The sequence below is a fragment of the Lynx rufus genome, unplaced genomic scaffold (genome assembly GCF_022079265.1).
Source record: "Lynx rufus isolate CCGP_SWC_20201006 ecotype Redwood Valley unplaced genomic scaffold, mLynRuf1.p SCAF_6, whole genome shotgun sequence".
Lineage (NCBI taxonomy): Eukaryota > Metazoa > Chordata > Mammalia > Carnivora > Felidae > Lynx > Lynx rufus.
The window spans coordinates 104072109-104089826 of NW_025814878.1; the positions used below are offsets into that span (position 1 = coordinate 104072109).

Genomic DNA, 17718 nt, shown 5'->3' on the forward strand with positions numbered 1-17718 from the left:
GGGCATGAAGCTGTGGCTGGAGGACACAGGGAGCCATGGAGAAAAAAAAAAAGTTTTATTTTATCTGAGAGCCTCTGAAGGCACCTGGTTTCTGTTGAATATAAAAAAAGGCATAAAATGGCAACTGTACAAGGTGCATGATGGGTAACAACAAGGCAGGGGGAGGAGGGGAGGGACACGGAGATGTGAGGGGAGGAGGCACATAGGGAGAAGGGGGATGGAAATGTCAGACTGGACTTTAGAACAGACAGTCCTGCCCCCTAGCCACCCCTGGTATAGGCAGATGAACACACACACACACACACACACACACACACACACACACATATATATACTCTGAGCCCAGGAGTCTCTGCTTCCCCTGCTCAAGCAAGGATCAGTCAGAACCAAGGTGGGGGTGGGGGGGCAGCCCTTGAGCAGATGCAGAGACTCTAAAGACAGTATCCCTTCCTTTGATTCTGACCCTCAGGCTCACAATGTCCCCACTGTCCATCCACAGAGGTTCCCTCCTCAGGGCCTGGACACCCGGGCCCAGAACAGGCCGTGAGAAAGAAGAAGCTGGCTAGCTAGAAGAGAAAACCTCCAAACTCCTGCCCGTCCCTGAAGGAGAAGAAAGGGGGCAGGAGCAGGTGGCCACTGCAGTCCTTCTATCCATCCATGGTCACACAATTGACCGGAACAGGAAGGAGAAGACAGCCCCCAGTGCCAGGCCCAGAGACAGAAAGAAGGCCATGATGGCTCCAGCTGTCTCTGCCTCAGCCGGCTTCACTTTCCTAAAGGCGGGAGGGCAAGGCTTCCTTAGAATGGCCCCTACCCCAGCCCCACCCAGAGCCTCTGGGGTGGGGAGACTTGCCTGAGCACAGAATTCTGCTGCCAAGCATCTTACTTTCCCACCCCCAATGGCTTTTCCCTCTTGGGGGAATGTGTACTGGGGTCTGTCTCCCACCTACCCACGTCTCCACCTAGGTACCCTGGGTGTCCCACCGCCCACCACCCACCACTACCCCTTCACCTACGTGCCTTACATGCCCCTCCAGGATCAGGGAGTCTCCTGTTGCCCTCTCTCCCTTCACTGAGCATCCACTGCTGCAGCTCTAGACCCTGCCTGATGCCACCAAGGTCCCCACTCACTTGGGCCCGAAGCACATGCAGAGACTGGCGAGGTAGCCATTGGAGAAGGCGAAGGCAGCCATGAAGATGATGAACCAGGCGTCGTGCTCGAAGACCACAGCCAGGTACCGGCGGGGCTGGACATTGCACAGCAGCAGCAGGGGCACAAACAATATCCGGGCCAGCACCAGGCTTGGCAGCCAGTGGCTGTCCTTCCCAGGCTGCGGAGGAGCAGGTGGTACCTCAGCTGGGGCTGGCCCACAGCCTCCACTGGGGGCCCCTTAGGATCTGGATTGAATCTGGTTACCCTTAGGGCATAGTGATTGGGAGGGAGCATGGTTGAGCCTTCTGGAGTGCTGGCAATGTTCTACATTTGACCTGGGTGGTGATTATTCAGAGATGCATGCATGTTTACGTGTGTGTGTATTCATTAAGCTGTCCGCTTAAGACCTGTACAACTTACTATACATAATGTCTTGGTTTTAAAAAAAAAAAAAGCATGCTCCCCTTACCACCACACTATCTTGGTTCCCTTTCTGCATCTCAGGCTGGACTCTTCCCTCTCACAGAGGCTGGGTGCCACCTTCTACCACTTACCCATGTAAATATAGCTGTGAGGCTCCGGCCCAGCCAGTCGAAGACATTGAAAGTCAAGAAACAAGACACAGGAATGAAGTAGGCTCCTGGAAGAGGAAAAGTAGATTCAGGGATGGTTATTAGGTCCAGAGAGACAGATTTAGCCTCACTGGGGCTCAGTTTCCCCAGCTGCCCAGCTGTAAAACAGAGAAGATGCTTCCAGCCCAGGGAAGGGCAAATGGGCCAAGAAGAGTCTAGTTGGGGAGACAACAGCCTAGGATCCCCCACTCCCTCACCCCCAATCCTGCTCTAGCTCCTGTCTGTCCCCATCCTGGGAACCCATGGTGTCCTCACCCCAGGCACTGTTGCCCGCAATGCTGGATTGGACCTCAGCAGTCACAGCGGGAAACATCCCAATGGTGACGGTGAAGATGAAGCAGACGGAGAGAGCCGGGACTAAGATCTAGAGGAAAGGGACCGAGGCCCGTGTCTTCATGGCGTTGTGCATTCAAAGAACCCAGAATCCCCACCCCCTGACATACACACACACACACACACACACACACACACACACACACACACACAGGAGAATCCAGGAGAGTGGCCAGTATCGGGTGGGAAAGGGAGCGGATGGACAGTGTGCAGGTTGGGAGGGGCAAAAGGAGAGAATGAGGGTAAAGGGCAGAGGGCAGAACACCCATGCCCCACATACGTTTCTGAGGATGGCTCGGATAGAGTGGCCTTGGTTGGTGGACTCAGAGTTGGGGGCTGGAACTCTGGAGTCCTCTTTGTTTGCTTTTAGGTCCTCTCCTAGGGGGTGACAGGTTGTGGAAGCATCAAATTATAGGTAGGACAGGACAACAGGAGATGACACAAAAGGGGGTGGACACTCCTTACCAGTGCACAGCCACACCCTAACACCTAGCCCAGACCTCCTGTAAATCCCACAGCATGGGTCCAGCGGTCCTGACCTCTCCCAGGAGACTCAGGTCATGTTACAAGAAACTGAAATCGCTTCCCATTGCTCTCAGACATTCAAGGTCATCCGGAGTCTCCCCCCCCCCCCCCCACTTTATTTTTCCCAGTTTTTATTTCCCGTTGTTTTCCTCATCCCAGCCCTGGTCCATCTGGCCTCTGGCTTGTCACTGCCAGCAAAAACAGTATACTCATTCTTGCCCTCTGTGCCCATGCTGCTCCCTCCAGGGCAGGCCACCCTCCACCCCAGCTTCTGTGGGCTATTCTGACCTTTACTAATGAGATCCAACTTGGTCTCCTGCTCTCCAGGCCCTTCAAGCTTGAGCTGCTGGTAGTAGCGGTAGAATTCCTACCAAGAGAGGGAGACAGTGGAGGTGGATTCAGTGGTGGAAGCTCCAGAATTCCTGCCTCGCCCAGGTCTAGGTCTCAGAACACCATTGGTCTGAAGCCCTGGACCTCCCACCCCAGACCTCAAATCTGGCTTTCTCCATTTGCTTACCAGTCGGGGCAGGCCTAGGTAACAGATGATGGCCAAAACGATAACCCCACAGGCCGTGATAAAATAGCCAAAGGCACTTTCTGACAGCTCCGAGCCACCTGGGTGGAGGGTGTGCAGAAATCAAAGACCAGCCGCACCCCTGTCCCTTTCCCCCAGCAACTAGGCCAACGGGCAGATAGTAGGAAGACTTACTGGCGATGGCGCAGATCATGGCCACCGAGGCGAAGAAGCCTGCCAGGCCCTGGCCACTCATGATGGGGGCAGTGTAGCTGGTGGGCAGGAGGCCAGCCAGACCAAACAGGCTGCCCTGCAGGATGGCACCGAATGCTGGGGGCACAAGGTGGGCATCAGCAGGGGAGGGGAGAGCAAGGTGAGACCTGCTTCCGCTGGAGGTGGCTGGGGGCCCATAGGAACACAGGTCCCAGTGAGTCTTAACACCAAATGACCCTCTCTGCCCCTACTCCCAGCCCTGGTCCATGTCAGCTCTGGCCTCTTGAATCATTGACTACCCACGGCATCCATTTCCTCCAGCGGGAGGAATGGGCTCCTTCCTGGCTGACTGTGCTTCTGAAAGAAGGGTGGGGGATCCAGGAAGATCTCTGCCCTAGGCCTGCTCCCAGCCCTGCTTACAGTTAATGAGCATGATCTTGATCATGGTGATGACGAAGAAGGGCATGGCATCCAGATCCACCTTTACCAGGACAGCAGTGATCAAGAACACCAACAGGATGGCTATCAGGCTGCCCAGGATCCGAACAGACTGGGGGATCCTAGGCCGAGGCAGCAGAGGGACAAGAGGTGAGGCCGCGGGCTCAGCACAGGGAGAACAAGAGGCAGCAGGGGGTGGAGGGGGCTGGTCAGGCCAGGGGCCTGGACACTCACCTCTGATGCAGGAAAGAGTTAAGGCAGGTGAAAAACAGCAAGGGCAACATGGCACATAAGGTCATGACATTGTTGAAGAGGGCACTGAGATAATTCCGCTCTGGGGAGGGTACTGTGGGGGTGGCTGAGGGCTGGAAGCGCTTGCTGTTTTCAGCAGTGACCAAGGACATATTCTGGGTCTCGTCCAGGCGGTTTGTGAAATACTGTGTGGGTTGTAGAGAGAAGCGGTGAGACTTCTCTCCCAGGGCCCCCAAGAACAGATCCATGCCCTACATGCCCAGTGGACATGTGCCCCTGGAGCCCAGTCCCCCCAGTCTCACCCTAGTGGCTGTCATGAAAAAATTCCACGGGAGCAGCGTCCCCAGACCCAGCATGAAGAAGATAAGCCAGACGGCTTTGTACCTGAGGACAGGAGAGGAAAGAGGGGCCTAGTGACCCACTACTCCACCCTCCTTCGCAGATCAAACTTAAGAGCTCCTCCCTCCCCAACGTTCAGTCTCTCCAACTGTCCCAGGGCACAGGCATCTGTGCCCATGTGCACAAGTCCACCTATGGGTTTACGTAGAAGGGGAAGTGTCCAAGGGTAGGGAAAAGGGCACAGATATGTCCACAGGGAGAGTAGGGTCAGGGACACAGGACTGAAAGGCATGGCCAACAGGACCTTGGTTCTCAGCCCTGAAGACTCGGGGGACCCTGCAGGCTTGGGAAACAGTGTGACCCACACATCCGGAGGTGGTTTTGGAAATCTTGCTGAAGGCTGGGGGTAGGCGGGTGAGGGAGAAAGCAAACAGCAAGTGTCTCCCACCCCCACTGGGCAGGCTGGAAGTGATTATGCTGTCTGGGTAGGGACTGTGTGGTTCCCCAAAGAGGATTCTGAGGTCAAGAAACTCCCAGACCATTCTGGAACTAGTGGGACAGGAGGGCGGGGTGACTTGGGGTGGCTGGGAAGCGAGGGAGCTGTTTTTTCCCTGGCCCAGACAAAACCAGCTTTGTAGGTCACACCACATAGGGTAGGCCAGGAGGTATCAGGCCACTGGACGTCATCTGGGCCCCAAATAGTAAATAAGTGCCGCCCTAGCTTCGGCCAGGGCATTGCCCCAAGCCCTACACTTCAGGGCCTGTCTGGGATGGCCAGCCTTCCCCAGGGAGCCCTAAACCCTCCTACTGTGGTTTCCAGATGTGTCTGTCATATCTTCCCCACAGCTAATGCCCGCTTTCTTCACAGAGATGGCAGGGACAAAGTCCAAGGCAGGGAAGAAACAGGTCCAGTTAGAGTACAGGGCCCGGCCTCACACAGGAAAGGCCTGGGTGAGTGCCCCAAGTGGGGAGGTCTGAGCCACTGCAAATGCAGCCTCCCTCCGCCCCGACTCCCTTTTATCCTCCGGACCTTGAAGAACACAGCTAAAAGGCTCGACTCAGAGGTCCCGAATGAAGGGAGAAGCTCCCAGACATGGCTGTGCAGAATACATGGTCAGAGCGGGGCTGGGGGAGGGTGCCAATACATGGAGATGGGAGAGGGGTTCACAGAACTGCTACCAATGGTGAGACTCTGATAGGACAGGCAGCCTGGAAATGGAGGAGACAGGGACGGAACCAACCTGGGGCCTGTACTTACTATGTCTCCTTAAATCCCCTCCCATTCAAATAAACCCTACCTCAATTTTACAGGTGGGAACAGTCCCAGAGAGATTAAGCTAAGTACCTGAGGTCCCACAGCCAGAAGTGGCCTACTTCTGTGGCCTCTGGCACACGAGGGAGACCGGATTGGCAGCAGAGAGGGGATGAGGTTGGGGGGCCTGGGCTGAAGGAGTTTTGGACCACAGGCATGGCTTCATCGACTCTCTTGGGTCCTAGACTCCTTGGAGGGCTTAAACCGGGCTACAGCCTCTCCCCCCCGCAAATACGTATGCATGATCACCATTGTGGGTCTAACTGAAAGGAGCCTATAGGCTCCAGAGGCGGGGAAATGAGAGGAAGGTCAGTTCAAGGACCAGGGTGGGCCAGGGTCATCTGAGGCAGGGCCAGGCCTGAGGGAGAGGGCAGTTCTGCCAGATGTGCTCCGGAACTAGGGGTGCCGCCAATGATTTCCCCAGAGTGATGGGAGGAGGAGCTGGAAGCTGCTGGCTGGCTGGAGAGCAACAGTGGAAACACTGAGAGGCCAGGGAGGGGCTGCCGCCCACCCATCCTGGCCCTCCCCACAGGCCCCCCGGCTAAGACATGCATGGTCCCCACCCCTCACGCAGGCCTGACTCATAGCTACTTTGCTGGAAGACCAGGCAGCAGTGGAAACCCCAAATTCCAAAGGACACCACACCCAGCCCCCTGGAGACCCATTTCCACTCCCCTGGATCCCCTGGCCCAGGTCCCCCAGTACCTGTCCTGAGGCTCGTGACCGGTTGTCATGGTGACGGCGTTCTCAGTTTTGCCTGGCCGATAGCTCCCTCCTCCTGGCGTCTGCTGGGGGCAGAAGCAGTGTGAGGCCACGTCTTGGCCCTGCTTCCCCATAGGCCTCTTTAGACTCTTGTGGGGTAGGCGGCAGGCAGGGTTCACAGAGCAGGCAAGCCGGAGAGTCCACAAGGACCCCCTCCTGGCCCTGCCCCTGAGGACTGCTCAATCTGACCCCTCTGACCAGCCCCGTCGGGCCCCCTGCCTGCTCAGGCTCTACCTGGCTCCCGGCCTGGCCACCGCTATTTTTATCCAGCAGCTGAAGCAGTTTGTAAGCTGGGAAACGGGAGAGTGGCGGGCAGGAGAGGAGGAGGAGGAAGTATGAGGGAGAGGGAGGGAAAGACTGGCAAAGAAGGCAAGGAAGAGGATGAGAGCAGTCAGGGACAACGACAACAGACAACAAAGATAATGGAAGGAGCGACAGGAGGAGGGAAGCAGGAGTCAAAGCAAAGAGGGCAAGGGGAGGGAAGGGGAGGAGGGAGGGCACAAAACAAACCGATACGCAGCAGCAGCAGCAGCAGCAGCAGCAGCAGCAGCAAGAGCCACAGGGAAGAGGACAGAAGCCAGGCCAGAGATGCCTCCCCCGCACCAGGCCCGTCTCTGCAGGTCTGACCTTCACACCCTCTGGGGGAGCCCCTGCGCTCACAGCAGGAGTGGGCTCTGGAGGGCCTGCGCCCTGCTGGAGGCACCCCAGACTCCAGCCTCTCTGCTGGCAGCCCTTGAACCTTCCTTTCCAGTCACTGCCCAGGGGCTTCCTAGTTCCTGGCCAGTTTTCTAGGAAAATACTTCACCATGCATGTGGGGACACAGCCCTTCCCACAACCACCCTGGCCCCTCCCCGATGCCCAGTCCTGTCCCCAGGGTTACCCCATCCCCCCTCGGTTCCTCTTTGACTCACTCCCAGGTCCCTATCCTCTTCCCCTTTCAGAGAGCAAACTTGAAAGGAAGACTGGGGGAGCAGGGACACAGGCCCGACTGACCACATTGTCCCAAAGCTCCTAGCCCACCCCCTCACGATCCCCCTCCCGCTTCCCGCTCGTGCAGGGCAGGCGCCCTGGCACCAGATCAGACAGCTTTCCCTTTGGATGGCAAGGAAAGCCAGGCAGGCGTGTGCTGGCACATCCCCCACGTGCAGGCCCAGCTCTGGAGCCAGGTCTGCTGTTTGGGGTGAGGACCCGGGCCTGAGCTAGGGCGAGCACTCACCGGATGCCCAGGCTTGCCAGCAGAAGGGTCAGAGCAGAGGGGGCCTGGGCAGTCCCTGGGAAGTGGTCCTAGCTCAGGCTCTGGCGGCAGGCCTTGTCCATGGGCGCCCCCTGGGTAAGGGTCCAGAATGAAGAAAGTGGCACAGGGCATATGGGGAGAGAACCCCCCAGGCCTTGCCATGGGAGTTCTGGTACCCTGGGCCCCATTCTGAGAAGCCTCTCACACACACACAAAACCAGGAGATAAAAACTGCTCCTGTAGCTAGCTTGGGAGATAAGAAACCTAGCAGTCTAAGTAGGGGAGCTGGGGGTGGGGGGGCGGGGGGGAGAAATCCCAGGTACAGCCAGTTCCCAGCCTGAGACAGACAGATACCGACAAATAGTTACTTCCAGGGACCCTGAAATCTTCAACCAGCTTTTCTATCCCTCCTGTTACTGCTCTCAACCCCTCCGTGGGTGAACTCCAGACTCTCCCAAGGCCTTCCTTAGCGCCCGCACCCCTGTGTTGTAGAACAGGGACAGGAGGAGCAGACCCACACACCTCCCAGATGGGAGGCAGAGGTCTTCTTTTATTCATTTTCTGAACAAATATTTACTGAGGACCTCTGCATGCTCTCCAGGCACTGTTCTAGGCTCTGGGGACAGAGCGGTGAACAACACTGTTCATGTTTCCAAGAGGGATGGGGGCAAGAGGGCTCCACCCTGGAGGGTGGGGAGAGAAGGCTCAGGACTCAGATTTTCTATTAGGTAGCAAGGAGGGGAACCCCCAGCTTCACACCTCAGCACACCCCATGCTCCACCCCCCCACCCCCACAGGTAAGATTCCTGGCAGTAAAGAACTGGGAGGTGGGGTGGGGAGAATAGAGTATCTCCCCTTTCTTAGTAAAATCTGCCTTAGGCTCAGAGAAGTATTCATTTCTGTCCTCTCCCCCCCAGCTGTGCTCCCATCCTGCCCACATCGTAACAGTCAGCTGGCCAGCCCAGGTGTTTTGTTCTTGCCTGCCTTTGCCCAGCAGCAACCAGGGATTTGACACCAGCTCAGCATCTGGTGTCCCTCCAGCCACGCCCTGGCCTGCCGGGATGGAGTTCTGAAAGCAGTCACGAAACTGAGCACGTCCCCTCCTTTTATACCTATCTCCGCCCCCCTCCAGACCCCCAGTGCCTCTCATGCACCCCAGCTTCCAGACACATCTTTGCAGTAGCATCATATTCTCTACTCCCATGGAGTTGCATATGGGGCCAGCCACTACCTGCCCTCACAACCACCCCTAAGCTAGCACTAATCTCTCTCCATTGAACAGATGGGGGAGGCTGAGGTTCAGAGAGGTTGAGTCACTTGCCTAAGGTCACAGAGCTAGTGAACGGGTGAGCTGGAATTCAAAGTCAATGTGCAGCTCATCCTAGCCTCCTTCTGGGGCCGGGAGGTAGGTATAAAGGCTGCTTCTCAGCTAGCCCTTTAAACTGGGACATGCGGGGAGGGGGGGGGTAGGTGCGGGCGGCATCTCCAGCCTGACAGGAGCCTCAGGTGTAAGGCAACCCCCCTCCAATTACACACACATCCTGGCACCGAGAGCTCAACAGGCAGAAGGACAAGTGGGAGGTTACCGCGAGGAGTGGGCAAAGGGGCCGCCCCAAGAAGGCTGAAGGGCTGGGATCAGCCCTCACCCAGGCTGCTCTCCCCCCCGCGGACGGAAACCCGCGGTGTGTGTCCCTGTCCTTTCTAAGATAAGGAAGGGTCCTCTCAGGGAGTAAATAAGGACGTGCCCAGGAAGGGGAGGCCAGGAACATGAATTCGGCCAATAAAAGGCAGAGGTTAAAGAGACAGCTCCTTCACCTCCAAGGCACGCGCCCTGCCCTCATCCCCATTCCCATTCCCACCCCCACCCCTCCCAACACAGTTACCGGCGCGGCTCCTCTCCTGTACCAACTAGACTGATCGAGATTACCCATCTACTCGCCCGCCCCTTGCGGAGGTCAGTTCGGCGACAGCCGGTTTCAGGCCCAGGAACCAGGCCGCCCACGCTCCGCTCGGGTCGCGATCGCCTCAGAGTCCCCACGCGCCCTGGCCCTTGCGCGCCACGTGCAGCGCGGCTCCGCACGCTCCACGCCGGGGAAGCGGGGCCCCCACCCGGCGTCCCCTCCGCGCGCCGCGCAGCTGCCAGGCCCAGCCTCCCTGCCCCCGTGGCGGCGGGAAGAGACGCCTCCCGCCCCGGCGGTGCCCGGCTCCCCGCTATCCCGGGCCCCCGGCCCGAGAAGCACCTGCTAGCTAGGAAGGAGTCCTACCGCGCCGAGATCCGCGCGCCCTCTCAGTAGCTTCCCGCGCCCGCGGCAGCACATTGAAACCCGCCCTCCGCTGGGCCCGCCCCGGCCCACGTCCGCAGCCGCAGCCCGCCCCCCCTCCGCCCTCGCCGCCGCGGCCCCGCCCCAGCTCCCCCACCCCAGCAGCTTGGGACGTGAGCCTCGCCCCCCCCCCCCCTTTCTCGCCCAGCTACGCCCAGCCGGGGCTGCATGGCCCATACCTCGAGCTATTTCTGAAGATGGGACCTGTGGGCCCTGCTACACCAAACTCTGCCCCGTTATGAAGCACCCGGGGCCGGAGAATACAGCCCCACGCTGGGTACCCCTAGTCTCCTCCGCGCTGCCGCTCCAGAAACTCCTACAGAACCCGCGTCCGGACGCTCCTTGCAGCAGACCTTCGGCTCAGACCCGTCCGGACGCCTTCACGTCCATACTCCATCCCAGATGTTCCGGTATAACTCCCCGAACCCCTCCCACGCCACTTTCTCCTACACTGCACTTTTTTCCTTTTCTGCGCGGGCCTCTTCCCTTCTCAGTGCCACTTTCTTCCTTTCCTTTGCTCCCCCAACCCCCATGCCGGAGGGATCCCTCTGCATAATCAGTATATAATCAGTGACCTGAGTGGTGGGTTTTCCCACCTCTAACACACAGACCCGAACACCCCCACACAAACACTATACCACTGTGTGGTGATAAGGAGGGGGATGTGTGTCTCTGTGGGGGTTGCGGGGGAAAGGGTAGTGGCATAGGTCTGTAGGCCCCTCGAGGTTCACTTTTTCTAAATCCAGAACTTTGGAAACGCTGAGGAACAGTTGGAGATGGTAAGAGAAAAAGCCCAGAATAGCCTTACATCCTGCATGAATCCTATGGCCCCGATACTGAGAGGCGGAGGAAGGGGGTGGGCATGCTGGGTGGTCAGTCCTTCTTGTACCTCCAAGGGAGGCGGAATGATTCTCTCCCATTTTGCTGGTCAGTAAATTTGGGGGAAGGAGAATACGGCCCCTATAGCTGCCCTCAGTGCTCGAGAGGTGTGAAGACAGAAAATCCAGTCCAGCATACCCCACCCTCCTCAACTACCCAAGAGACTCATCCCCTGAAGAAGCTTTGGACACTAATTAACAATTAGCATACTACCATCATAAGAATAAGGTAGAGTCACCTTCTTGCCAGGGAACAGACTGGGCCCTGAGAGGAGGGGTAGCTTTTCTACTTAGGATCAGTGACCTGTCCCCAAGCTACTCCAGAAGGAGTGTTCTCAGCCTCCTGGCTCTGTGCCTCACAGAGACATAACACACCATCATCCCCCAGCCTTAACCAAACAGAGGGCAGGAAGATGGGTAGGGTGGTATTTTTTTAGGCACTGCCCCACGGCTTGAGGGCAGCTTCATGTCTGGGTCTACCCACCCCCATTCCCATCCTGTGTTTGTCCAGTCTCTCGCTCTTCCTCTCCCAGCCCTCCTCTCCCCTCTTCCTTGGCCCCTGTCTCTCTCCCACCTTCATTTCCCATCTTTGGGCCTGTGGGGGTGGCAGGCCTTAGTGGTCAGACAGATCCTCCAGGCATGGCCAGGCTGGTAGCCAGTGGCTGGAGTTGTGTGCAGAGGGGGCTGGAAGTGGAAAGAAACTGGAGGGAAGTGGTGAGGGTCCCAGGCCAGACAGTGGAAGGCTGTTTCCTCTCCCCACCCCCGCTGAGGCCTGGCCTGCTCACTAGATGGCAACAGCCAGGGCTGTTATTGCTGGAGAGAAGCCCATCTGGCAATCACCCTGCCTGGGCCCCCAGCCAGCATCCACGCCCCTTCGGAGCTACTTCCCTGGCCAGAGATGGTTGCTGGGTGCCAGGGCCCTCTGCTGGACATCCTCAGGGCCCCAACTCACACCGGTCAGTACTGGGAGTTTTTCTGGTCAGGCCCAGCCAGTCCTGTCGCCTTCTGCCCAGGCTTAGGGCTTTCTCCCTCCCTGAGTTCCCTCAGGTCACTGGCACAGAAGTAGGGTAGGAAGGGCTGAGTCAGCTGCACCCCCACCCCCACCCTATACTCCACTCTAGTTGAGACTGTCCGTAGCTCCAGACTCCATCCAGGCCTCCCATTCCAGGCCCCAAGCCTGCCCCACCATCTCACACACAGCCCTCTTTTCCCCAGCCCTGTGTCCATCTGTGTTTGCTGGAAGTGTGTTTGCTTGGCTTGGCTATTTGTCACCAGCACCTGTCTCATGACTGTGCGTTCTCAGTTGTTGTTTGTGACTCTCTGTCCCTGCCCTTGTGGCAGGGTTGGGACTAGAGAGAGGCCAATGAGGCACTTGACTGCAAATTTTAAGGGACTTGACTCCAAAAAATTCAGGAATCAAGATAAATAATATTTTACTGTAGTCTTTAAAAAAATCAAAGTTAATGCAAAAAAATCTATGATGAACCAAACATCAACATTTAAAATACAGGAGCTCCTGGGTGGCTCAGTGGGTTAAGTGTCTACCTTCAGCTCAGGTCATGATCTCCTGGTTGGTGGGTTTGAGCCCTACCACTGGCTCTCTGCTGTCCGCGGGGAGCCCTCTTCAGATCCTCTGTCCCCCTCTCTCTCTGCCCCTACCCCCCACAAAAAATAAAAACTTAAACAAACAAACAAACAAACATTTAAGATACAGAATCCAGCCCTCTCACTTCCCTCGCCTTCCTAGTGGGTGTGTGTACTCCAGGATGGGAACGAGGGTCAGGGTTTAAGATTTGAGGTTCACTAGGTCTGGGCTTGGTCGTCTCAGACTAATTTCTCGGGCCTCTCCCCCTACCCTTTGCTCTGGGCAGGTCTCTGACCTTGGGGGCATCTGTATACGGTTAGGGCGGCAGGGGTGGGGAGGAAGAGTCGTGGGGGGGGGGGAGGGTGGCCTTCCAAGTCTGATTAAAGGCTCCCCTGTACCGGAAACCGCAGATTCCTACACGGTTGATATCCCCCAACTAGGGCCGCACCAGCACCTGTCTCTGCCCTGGCGGCGTGGCGCGTGGGAACCTCGCAGACCCCGCCCCACTGCGCTGGAGGCCCGCCTCCGCTCCCCGCAGTCCTGCCGGTTGGGAGCGGGGGGGGGGGGGGGGGGGGACGGAAATCCCTCGGCCCGGGTCCCCCTCGTGGCCTCCTTACTTCGGGGCTGGGGCCGTGGCCGTAGCTCGCGGCCCGCGCCGGGTCACACCGGCCTCTTGCCGGGCGGGAGACGGGCTGCAACGGGCTACCCCGGCGGCTTACCGCCCCGCACTCCGCGGCCTGCTCCGTCCCTCCTCGCGCCGCGCCACTCCGCCACTCCGGGGCGAACGAGGCCGGCCGCAGGGAAGGCCGGGAGCAGGCGAGAGAAAAGGTGCCCGTGACCCCAGAGGGGAGCGAGGTTAGGGGACCACGGGCTGAAGCCCCCTTCCCCCAGGTCGCCTTCCCGAGAGGGGCGAGCACGTGCTCTGATTTTGAGGCCGCCAAGAGGAAGCAGATGGTGCCGAGAGGGGTGGGGAGGCGGGGGTCTGGCGGAAGGTCCCGCGGGGCTGGAGTGGGGGCGCACAGCTCTGGCGTCACTTCTTCCCAGGGGCCGAACTTCAGACTGGTGTGGGGACCGTATGGGGATCCTGAGAGGGGCCCGCATCCCTCACTATCTCCCCACCCCCCAACCTAGAGCCTAAGACTCGCGGAGGGAGGGAGGTGGGAGGGAGGACTGTTGCTTGGGAACAATAAGCAAATTACCCGGAGGCTGAAAGCAAATGAATCGGACACCTCTGATCTGACCCCTTAGGGGCTGCTCTTTGGGGAGGAGGAAATAATGAGGTGAATGCCCATGGTCACCTCCACCCCCAACCGCCCAGATCTCTTAAAAGGCACAGTGCCCCTCAGGGGAAGCATTTTTGCTCTGCTCCCCTGGGTGGCTGCCGGCAGGGCCCCTTAGCAAACAAATCTCCCTCTTCCCACGCCGCTAGGTGAGCAGTCTCGGACCTGGCCCGAGGAAGTTTTCCTTCTTACCTTGAGCTGGCCGGCCAGACCTCTAAATCGGACCCAGGACTGCTGGGTCACGGGGTGACATACTGAAGTTACGCAAGAGAAACGATCTCCAGGAGATGAGGACTGCAGGACAATGGAATAGGAAGCAAAAGGGAGCCGGGAGTGGTTTTCCCCCTTCCACCCCCTGGCCACGTTAGACTGTTTTTCAGTGTAGGAGCATGGGTGACACAATTTTCAATGGTATCCCACGAATTCAAATGAGCAGATATTTATTGAGCAACTGCTGCGTGCTGAGCTTTGGGGCAAGACTGACCAAATCAAGGTTCTATTATTTGAAGGAAAATCCTGAGTCTGAAGGACAGACTGTCTGGGTTAAAATCTCCCCTCTCAGATAAGTTGTCAGTTATCCATGGGTGAGGACTGTCCCTCACTGGAACTCAGGTTCCCATTTGCCCGGGATGGGGGTGGGGGAGCAGAGTCACTCCCCTCATCCCCCTCCCTTCCCTTCCCAGCCCGGATGCGATTAGGAAAGGTGTCTTGGAAGGAGGAGTGCAGGGTCGCGTAAGATCAGTTTTCTGCTAGATGCTGGGTATCCTTCCAGTCATTCCTGTTGGGAGTGGGGAGGCATTCCTGGTCAGCCCCTCTTTGTGCTCAGTCCCCCACCGCGTCTTCTGCACAGTGGGTAGGCTGTGCTCAGTGGTGGTGCCAGGACTGTCTTGCTCCAAAAGAATGGCTTTTGATGACACAGCCAATATCAGGGATCGCAGCCTCATTTTGGGGGAGCTAGCCTCTCCCTCCTCTCCTGGCCAGCCACTCTGGAGACCTCCTCAGCATCGGGCGGGCGGCTCTGGCTGAGGATGAACAACAGACAGCCCAGCAAAGCTTCTCGAACATCCTGCGAGCCCAGGCGGCGGGCCAGTCGGCGCAGGAGGGGCAGGAGGTGCCGGCGGGCCAGGCGGGTGGCAGGCAACAGCAAGCGGGACATCAGGGTTCGAAGCAGCAGTGGGAGCAGTGGAGCGGGCATGGCTGGGTCAGCGACTGCGAAAGCAATCCAGACTCTAAGCTTGCCCCTTTCCTGCTCCCTCCTCACCTGGCAAAAACTGGGGTGGGCAGGTGTCCCCCCACTCCAGTGTATACCCGCATGCTCCCCCCACTTCAATTCCTGGGCCATTTTTGCTTCCCAGAAGCCCTTTCTCTTGGCAAGGTAGCTGGGGCAGGAAGGTTCTTACCACAGTGCAGATGGAGACATTGAACCAAGGCAAGAGCAAAACTGAGGCTAGGACCCGCAATTTGCCCTTCCCAGTCTCCAGGGGCTCCTCTAGTTCCCTAGACACACACGCACACACACCCCCCCCCCCCAGTCAGTTCCACCCCTCCTCAAGCACATCCTCAGTCTCAACCCAGCAGGAGTTCTTCCCTAGGCAATTGTAAATTTTCCTCCGAGGCCCCTTGATCCACCCAGACCTGACACTTCCTACCTTCCCAATCCCCCCCAACCCCACCGGGCAGCAGCTCTCACCAGTCAGAACTGTTGCTCAGAATCAGTCTCTGGCTGAATTTGCCTGCAGGGGCACAGCCTCCCTGGACCCTACACGGCGGCCCCACCCAGTTCAGCCCCACCCTAGGACCGCTTGCCTGGGTGGGGGGATTAACGAAGAGACAGCTGTGTTCTGGCACCTGGTATGTTGAGGGCAGGGGGCAGCTGGCTCGGAAGAAGTAGAAGGAGCACATGCAGGAATTTTTCCTGCTGGGTGTAGACTTCAGAGTTGGAACCCAGACTGTGCTTTCTAAGGGTGTGACTGTCGGCGCATTGATTTTTCTGGTCTCTAGTCCCCTCCACTGTTGTCTCAGTAACTGGGAGTACCTGGAATGGAAAGATGTAAGAGACCCATTTGCCCAAACCTCAGAAGTGGGAAGGCTGCAGCCCAGACACGCCAGGCATGCTATAGCAGGGAGTGACCGAAACAGGGAGAACAGGATGGCAGGACGTGGGCAAGCACCGGGGGTAGAGGAGTGAGGTCACAGTCCATCTGACAGTTGGACACAGCTAGGTGGCACTCCCACCCACTTTAGGACCCTCTTCACTCACTTTTGCCCAAGATGAAATGAAGTTTCATGAGCTAGCGAAATACAGAGACAACGTGGGTTTGTTTTGTTTTTGAATACCACATCCTCCTACTTCATAAAATGGGTACACGTTTTGCCTTTCTGGACCCAGAAGAGATAATGGCCATGAAAGCATTTTGTAAACTTCACAGCTTTGGGAACAGTTATCGTCATTCCATCACCAGCCTCCATTAGCATCATCACCATCTCTAAAACCACCGAAGGCCTTGAAGAAAGAAAACCTCAATGTCAGAAAGGCCCTCCCACTTCTGCCCGGAGGAAGCAGGGAGAGGAGCTCGAGTTCAGATTTATGGTTCAGTCTTCCTCTCCTTCCAGTTGCTGCCTGAGGAGATGTGCTGGTCATGTGTCATCCTTGGGCCATGGGCCGACACATGTGCCAATCCTGTGAGCTCATGACCTCACTCACTTCTTACTGCCATTATCTGGAGGCTGCTTTTAGACAAACAGGCTTGAGCAATGGAATGCAGAAAAGGGCCACAGTGAGGGGCACCTGGGTGGCTCAGTCGGTCAAGCATCCAACTCCTGGTCAAGTCACGGTCTCATGGTTGGTGAGTTCGAGCCCCACGTGGGGCTCCACACTGAGCGTGCAGAGCCTGCTTGAGATTCTCTCCTTCTCTCTCTGCACCCCTCCCTGCCCCAAATAAATAAATAAACTTAAAACAAAAGGGCCACAGCGACCACTTGGCTGAATACAGACAGGTCTATCAGGCCACCCACCCTGAAATATCCATAGGCCCTAACTGACCCATAACAACTAGGCACAGGTACCAAAACAGGGAAAACTCCCTGTCACCATACCTCCTCACTTTCCCTCCCACTGCCTTGTTGTAGATAGCCCCTCCTCTGCTGTCCGGCCAGATGCTCCCTTGCGGTGTGTTCACTAAACTTCTCTCCCCTTCGTTCTGCCTCAGGTGAGTTATTTCACTGCCTGCACCACCGGCTTCCACCCAATCATCACTCCACATTTGGGGGCCTCCGTCTGATCAAGAGACACCCCATTTAGGCACCACACACTCTGCAGGAGAGCTATTATAACCATTGTACAGATGAAGAAACCGAGGTTCAGAGTGGTTCCCTTAGCCAGAGTCCTACCACAGATAAATGGCCTGATCTCCCCCCAAACCTGCCCCTCCTTCAGGCTTGCCCATCCCTGTAAGTGACAACTGCAACTTTCTAGTTCCTCTGGCCGAAATCTTGGACGTTATCTTGACTTCTCTCTTCCCGTCACAGTTCACTACCCATATTAGTAAATTCTGGCACCTCTACTTTCAAAATATCCAGAATCTCACCACCTCTCACTGATGTCACCATGACTACCCTTATCTGAGCATTCATCATTTCTCACCTGAATTACTGCAGTCGCCTCCTAACTGGTGGTTCCTGCTTCTCTTTTCCACACAGTGACCAGGAAGATTTTTATGAAATATGGCTCAGGGGTGCGTGGGTGGCCCAGTTGGTTAAGCATCCACCTCTTGATCTCAGCTTAGGTCTTGATCTCAGGGTCATGGGTTCAAGCCCCGCACGGGCTTTGCGCTGTTTTAAGTACATTTGTGCTTGAAACGAAACAAAAAAAACCCCATAAATCAGATCCTGTCTTCTTTCTGCACAAACGGTCCAGTGGCTCCCATCTCAGAGTTAAAGCCAAAGT

At 57.2% G+C, this 17718-nt stretch overlaps 2 protein-coding genes across 7 annotated transcripts; both read right to left on the minus strand.

The window, feature by feature from the left end:
* Positions 1-32: 32 nt before the first annotated feature.
* SLC29A1 (solute carrier family 29 member 1 (Augustine blood group)) lies at positions 33-10010 on the minus strand. Of its 6 annotated transcripts, none has more exons than XM_047102890.1 (14): positions 9949-9999; positions 7691-7800; positions 6417-6496; positions 4363-4444; positions 4043-4245; positions 3791-3930; positions 3353-3487; positions 3161-3258; positions 2932-3010; positions 2399-2496; positions 2041-2149; positions 1708-1793; positions 1132-1331; positions 33-773 (listed from the first exon to the last, which is right to left on the minus strand). In XM_047102890.1, the coding sequence occupies exons 3-14, from the start codon at positions 6443-6445 to the stop codon at positions 662-664; spliced, it is 1371 nt and encodes a 456-aa protein (XP_046958846.1). In that variant the 5' UTR covers positions 6446-6496; positions 7691-7800; positions 9949-9999; the 3' UTR covers positions 33-661. The 6 variants fall into 6 exon arrangements, with proteins under 6 accessions (XP_046958846.1, XP_046958847.1, XP_046958848.1 ...); XM_047102891.1 differs by having other exon boundaries at positions 6417-6499; XM_047102892.1 differs by lacking the exon at positions 7691-7800 and having other exon boundaries at positions 9949-10010.
* A 4702-nt stretch (positions 10011-14712) lies between these two features.
* MYMX (myomixer, myoblast fusion factor) lies at positions 14713-14967 on the minus strand. The gene has a single exon (XM_047101775.1). It carries the CDS (start codon positions 14965-14967, stop codon positions 14713-14715), a length of 255 nt encoding a protein of 84 aa, XP_046957731.1.
* Between the last annotated feature and the right edge of the window lie 2751 nt (positions 14968-17718).